A 6316-nucleotide genomic window follows, 5' to 3' on the forward strand; every position below is an offset into this window, starting at 1 on the left:
AGTCCATTGCTCACTCCTCCTATGCAGGCAAAACAACTCTGCTCTCCATGAGGCAGATCGGACGAAGGGGAGTGCGTCTGAGCCCTGTTACAGCACGTACTGCAGCCAGGCCTCCGGCTCAGCAACCAGTGACCCAAGGTCCACCCACACGGACCCAGTCAGAAATACGGAAGGACCAGAAGGAAATATAGACTGACTGAGGCTCAGTGCTCTTAGCTCAGAGCTGAGTCCCAGCAGGAAGAGGCATCCAGAGATTCTGAAGTGATGCTGCATCAACATTTACCTACAAGCCACTAAACTGATTCCAAGTTACTGGAATTAGTGAAGTAGCTTAAAATCTGTTCTTTATTTACAGCTACAATGGAAACATAAAAAGAATGCAAAAGGCTTGTGGGCATATGATTTGGCTGTTACAGATGGAAATATCAGTTATTTCATTATTTGCAAGTATGCTCAGAGAGGGAACGCTGGACAAACTTAGGAAACCCAGGACTGGTCTCATCAGTGGGTGATTACAGTCGCCTTTTTCCCAAAGATGGAGCTGGAGGTTCTTTGAGTTTGGGAGCACCAAAGCGCATGCATCCAGTTCTGCCCACAGCCTTCACAATCCAGGCACCAACCACTTGGGCCCTGTAACAAGTAAGGATTTAGTACAGGACTGGCCCATTCCTTCCTGCAGTTCTTCACTGTCTGCACTCTGCTCTGCAGTTCTTTTCCTTTCCAAACTCCTGCAAGGAGAGCAACCAACCAAACCTTCCATGGACATGTTAAAGAGACCTGATGAATGCTGCTTGAGCCAGTCTGACCCTTGAGCAATACCACCGCAGGCTGTGCTTAGAATAGCTTATTCCCCATTTTGAAGTTAAGTTTCATCAGAAAAGTGAACAAAATGACTTGGCTGTTTGCCTTCAACTTTTATTTATAAATGCATCAACACGGGGCAGCAGCCAACTGCAAACAGAAATTTACAAGGATACCAGGCACACTAAGATTTGGAATAATCAGAAGTTCTTAGCCAACATCCTGAGTTTTAAAACTCCTTCCACTTTTTATTTCCAAAAGCATACAAAAGCATTCAGTATAAAAATGGAAGTGCCCGCCAGCTCTTACAAGAGACACAAGTTTTTGGACCGGAGCTACCAATAGCACCAAAATGGAAAGAGCTGGGTTTGAAAAAAATAGAACAGATAAAACCACAAGCAGTAAACCTTGTTAAACCATCAGGAAGAACAGAAAACAAGTTATGTACACAGTGCCTTAAACCCCAAGTACTTCCTGGACAGACTCAGGTGAGTGAAGGAGAATTCCGGCTGCTTCTCAGAGCAACAGCCATTCTGACAGCAGTCTCAGGAAACACAGCCGTTCAGTTGAAGTGGCAGTGCCAGACATGGATGTCAATGGGAAGTGAGGCGCTACAGCAGCCTAGGAGATCAGATTCTCTATTTCACGGCGCACGCTCTTGGCCGCATCTTCAACATCAGTTACCTTCTGAGAGATTATTTTTTTCTGCAAAGAACAGAACAAATACATTACTGTTTACCACTGAACTGAGCAGCATTCAGCAGAAAGAGGGCTATGGTTCCTGTAAGGCAAAGGATGGGAACCAGGAGTCAGGGAAACAGCAAATCACTTTGGCAGCAGTGTGGTAAGGAACCAGGAGGCCAGCTAAACAATCCCAAGACTACTTTATAGCAGCTTTCCAGTACTGAAATGGGTCTAGAGGAAAGCAGGGGAGGGGCTCTTTACCTAGGAGTGCAGGGGTAGGATGAGGGGGAATGGTTTTAAGCTGAAAGAGGGCAGATTTGTATTAGAATGGTGAGGCACTGGCACAGGTTACTGGGAGAAGTCACGGCTTCCCCATCCCAGAGGTGTTCAAGGCCAGGTTGGATGGGCCTTTGAGCAACCTGATCCAGTGGGAGGTGTCCTGGCCCACAGCAAGGGTGTTGGAACTGGATGGGCTTTAAGGCCCTTTCCAACCCAAACCATTCTATGATTCAACGGTAAATAACTTTTCCAGCATCACAAAGCTACAGGAAAGCATCACGGTACTGTGTACATACAATTGCGTTTTTCATTCGTTCCTTGTCCAGCTTCAGGAACTCTTGCATCGTCAAGTCAGTGGGAACTTTCTGAAGGGAGAGAAACGCGCAGCCTGCAGAGTGCTTTTTGTGTTCCTCTCTGAAAAAAAGGAACAAGATAAAACGAGGAGGAAAGAGTCTCACAAGCAGCCCAGGAGCCGTTCTACCCTGCTCAGCGCCTCAGCCCCGCGGGATGGGAGGGGAGGGAATGGGATGGGAGGGGGACCTCCATCCCTACTTACAGGGGGTCATCGTCGGGCTCCCAGCCCTCCAGCTCCTTGAAGCAGAAGAAGCACTGCGCCACGTCGGGGCCGTTCTCGCTGGGGCAGTGCACGAACCCCGCCGCCGCCATCTGCGGGCGAGAGGGCCCCGTTACTACCGCGTCCGCTCCCTGCTCCCCGCTCCCGCCGCCCAACGCCGCCCAGGCTCACCCGCTCGGGCGTACAGGCGCAGCCCTCGGTGAAGGGCCAGTTGCGGAAGGTGGCGGCACGGGTGGGGACGAGATAGAAGCGCCACTGCTCGGGCATCGCCGCCACCGCGGCCGCCAGCGCCGCCTCCGCCCCCGCCATGGCGCGATTCAAACGGCGGCGGGAGGGCGCCGTGGAGGATGCCGGGAGCCCTAGAGTCGCCGCGGGGGCTGCTGGGAGCTGTAGTCCAGCACAGGGGGCGGCTGGGAGTGAGACCCATAGGCGCGCAGCATGTGCCGAGCTGGGAGGGTTCACAGAGGTCACTGAGCGCCGCTCAGTCCCTTCACAGGACAACCCCAACATTCGCACCGTGTGTCTGAAGGTGTTGGCCAAATGCTTCTGGAATACTGTCAGTCTTGGCACCATGACTGCTTCCCTGAGGAGCTGTTCCAGTGCTCCACCACCCTCTGCGTGAAGAGCCTTTTCCTAATGTCCAACCTAACGCTCTCCTGGCACATCTTCCTGCCATTCCCTCGGGTACAGAGAGATCAGTGCCTGCTCCTCCTCCTCCTCCCCTTGTGAGGAAGCTGCAGACCTGCCCAGCTCCGAGCAGCTCAAGCCCACTGCTCGAACGGTCACGCACAGCTGGCTTTCTCTTGAAAGGGATGAGGCTCCTCAAGGCACGCAATGAAACAAACCGCGTGCCTTTAGCACTCTGCTTGCCTCTTTCTGCCTCGGAGACCTCCATGATGAGTTATGTTTGCTGTGAGTAGAAAGCCAGCACCCACCTCCCTTAACAATACAACTACTCCACACTTCCGTGAGCTGCGCGGTGATTGTAGCGGTGATTGCGGTTGCGAAACACAGCCCAGTCTTACAGAACAAAGTTTTCCTGAGGATAAAGCTGGAACTTCACCCTTTACTAACAGAGCAGCAAAGCCCGAACGTTTCCACGTGCTTGTCTGAGCTGTGATACTTCATAACCAGGAAGCTGCACATGGCTTATCCTGCCATGGCCGACCTGGGTAAATACTGGGATCATTGTGTAGTAGCCAGTAATTTTATAGAAGTAATACTTTGTGATTTACTTTGAAAGGGAATCCTCTTTCCTGAGTGTCCTGATGTTGCAAACACAGGTGCTGAATGCTTCTCTTCAGGTTTCAGGGTCAGTCGGAGGGAAGAAGGAAATGTCTGCCTGGTCCATTCATCTGAGGATGTGCTTCCTTGCAGACTCACCTGCTTGTGATGCTAAGGTCTAACCCAGTGGTTGAGCTAAGCCGTCTTTATCCCTTATCTCTGACTACTTTGCTTACCTCAGCTTGCTCCAGGAGGTAACCAGGTCCGTGGGGTTGCTTCTCTTTAGCATTTTCTTCTGGAGAAGACTCATTGCCTGCCGCATCAGACAGTGCAGGAAATGGAGCCCCTGCCACTATGATGGATGAGTAGCCAGTTCTTGCCTGCAAAACTGGCTGCCTCCTGCCCTTGTGGCAACAAGCCAAATGGCCAGGTGCCGCTTCCTTCTCCAGGCAGGCAGTAAGGGCGAGTGCAGCCGCACCTGCTGCTTGCGGGAAGGGAAGGGTGGCTGCCTGTGTCGAGAATGGGCTAACGCTGCTATGGAGCAGTGGGACCACTTCTGTGGGGGTCCTGAGCTTCTCCACCAGCTCTGTCAACGTGGAAATTCACAGCACCTTCTTTTGAATGTAATTTTTTTTTTTACAAAAAGGCAAAATTGGCAAATTTGTCCTTCTTCCTTGGATTTGTCCTGGAGACCTTAGCACAGGAAGGATATGGATCTGTTAGAGCAAGTCTAGAGGAGACCATGAAGATGAAGAGGGGAATTTAGATGAGATCTTAGGAAGAAATATTCTACTGTGAGAGTGATGAGGCACTGGGACAGGTTGCCCAGAGAAGTCACGGATACCCCACCCCTGGAGGTGTTGAAGACCACATTGGAAGAGGCTTTCAGTACCCTAGTCCAGTGAGAGGTGTCCCCCTATGGCAGGGGGGTTGGAACTGGATGATCTTAAATGTCCCAAACCATTTTATGGTTCTATGATTTAGCCTTTTGGGGAGAAAACATTCTCTTGAGAGAATGTTGGAAGCAATGCCTGAGGAGCCACAAGAGAGATGGAGCTGCAGCAGCTATTTTATGGCTGCTTCAAAGATGGCCGAGCTCTGATGCTGACTTAGCAAGGGCAGGTTGAGCTCCTTTGCAGCCCTGCTGCATTTCCGCAGGGCTGCCAGCCCCTGTCAGATCGCACGCCTGATTTCACATCCATGTGCCTGTTACAGGGCTGGCCTCAACCTCTTGTCCTTGGAAGACTCGTGCTGAAAATGTGGAGGGGAATTCCTGCTCACTGAACAGTTACTCCGTGCTCACCCATACAGGCAGCAGAATAAAAAAACTCACAGACAGCTTGAGTTGCCAAGAAGAAACCAATAATACAGCATTCACCGGTATCCTTCAGATGTGGTTTGCTGGGATCCCTTTGCCAGTCAGGAATGAGTCACAGATGTTCTTCTTTACCCAGACCATCAATAAAGCTATCCTCAAGCCAGCCATGCTTATACCCTTTTCCCAACAAAGCCATAAGGATCTAATGAACAGCAGTTCAAAGCATTGACAGACTTCCACGGTCAGCACTGAGGAACAGGGTGTAGAGTGTCCTCCACATAGAGTAACACTAAGAGATCAAAACTTAAGCCTAGCGTCCCGGGAACATGGGATATAACAGGTATAGCAGTTAACCAGCTGATTTTCCAAGAAATATGGGCAAATGAGCAAGTAAGAAGCCATGTCCAAATAAATGCTGGTGGACTTGTGATGATGCAAAGCAAGCTGGTGTTTCTGCAGCCTGCAGAACAGGAAGGACATGGATCTGTTAGACCAAGTCCAGAGGAGGCCATGAAGATAAGACGTTAGGAAGAAATGTTTTCCTGTGAAGGTGGCGAGGCAGTGGCCCAGGTTGCCCAGAGAAGTGATGGCTGCCCAATCCCTGGAGGTGTTCAAGCCATACTCAAGGTTGCTAGATTTCAATGAAATAAGCAGATGGAGAGACAACTTAACAAAACAGCAGGACTACATGTGGGCTCCTCCATTCATAAAGATGGGTATTTTTTTATTTCCAAGTACAGCTAACTTGTAACACCAATAACATCAAAAATGTTCACATAGTCATAAAGCAGGCAGAAATGTGCATGGGTGTCATGGCACACAATGCTTGGATTGGGTTTGGTGAGGATGGATGTACACTGGCCACACAACAACACACTTTGTGCCCACAGCCTTGCTGTCACCAAAATGAAGACTCCATTAAGACAACTACTACTGCAGCCAGGTACTAAACAGGTCTACAGAGTGGATGAGGAAGAAAGCAGCCATGTTTGCTGTGTAGCCCTCTGTAGGGCTTGATGGGAAAGGGACAGCACAGTGGACATGATTTGTATTTCAAATGGATAGACCAACCTTCAATCAGGCAGCAGAGCAAACTGCCAGCTTAACTTCATCTGCAATAAAAGTCAGGGAGAGAAAGAGGTGCTAAACTGTCTAAAAGGACGAGACCCCACTACCAGAGAAACTGTTGGGCGTTGTGTTTTTTTAATTCTTAGTTATTTCTGTTTATTACTTATACATAAAGCCATGAAATCACAGCCTAGATGCTTCCAAGGACTCAAAATGGCCCACCTCTATCTACCCTCTCAGCTGAGAACAGGTTGCTTCTACAAACCAGAGCCTGCATTTCAAATGTCGCCACTGACTTTCTTCCAGTCAGAGCATCTATAGCAGGAGAAGGAGGATGCTGGAGCCTGCAAGGCTGGCACTGTGGTTAG

General features: G+C 49.9%; 1 protein-coding gene across 1 annotated transcript; it reads right to left on the minus strand.

Moving 5' to 3' along the window:
• Nucleotides 1-894: 894 nt before the first annotated feature.
• On the minus strand, nucleotides 895-2703 carry BIRC5 (baculoviral IAP repeat containing 5). The gene is made up of 4 exons (XM_054062833.1): nucleotides 2510-2703; nucleotides 2321-2430; nucleotides 2061-2178; nucleotides 895-1506 (listed from the first exon to the last, which is right to left on the minus strand). The coding sequence occupies exons 1-4, from the start codon at nucleotides 2645-2647 to the stop codon at nucleotides 1423-1425; spliced, it is 450 nt and encodes a 149-aa protein (XP_053918808.1). The 5' UTR covers nucleotides 2648-2703; the 3' UTR covers nucleotides 895-1422.
• Nucleotides 2704-6316: the final 3613 nt, after the last annotated feature.

Source organism: Cuculus canorus, chromosome 3, assembly GCF_017976375.1.
Source record: "Cuculus canorus isolate bCucCan1 chromosome 3, bCucCan1.pri, whole genome shotgun sequence".
Lineage (NCBI taxonomy): Eukaryota > Metazoa > Chordata > Aves > Cuculiformes > Cuculidae > Cuculus > Cuculus canorus.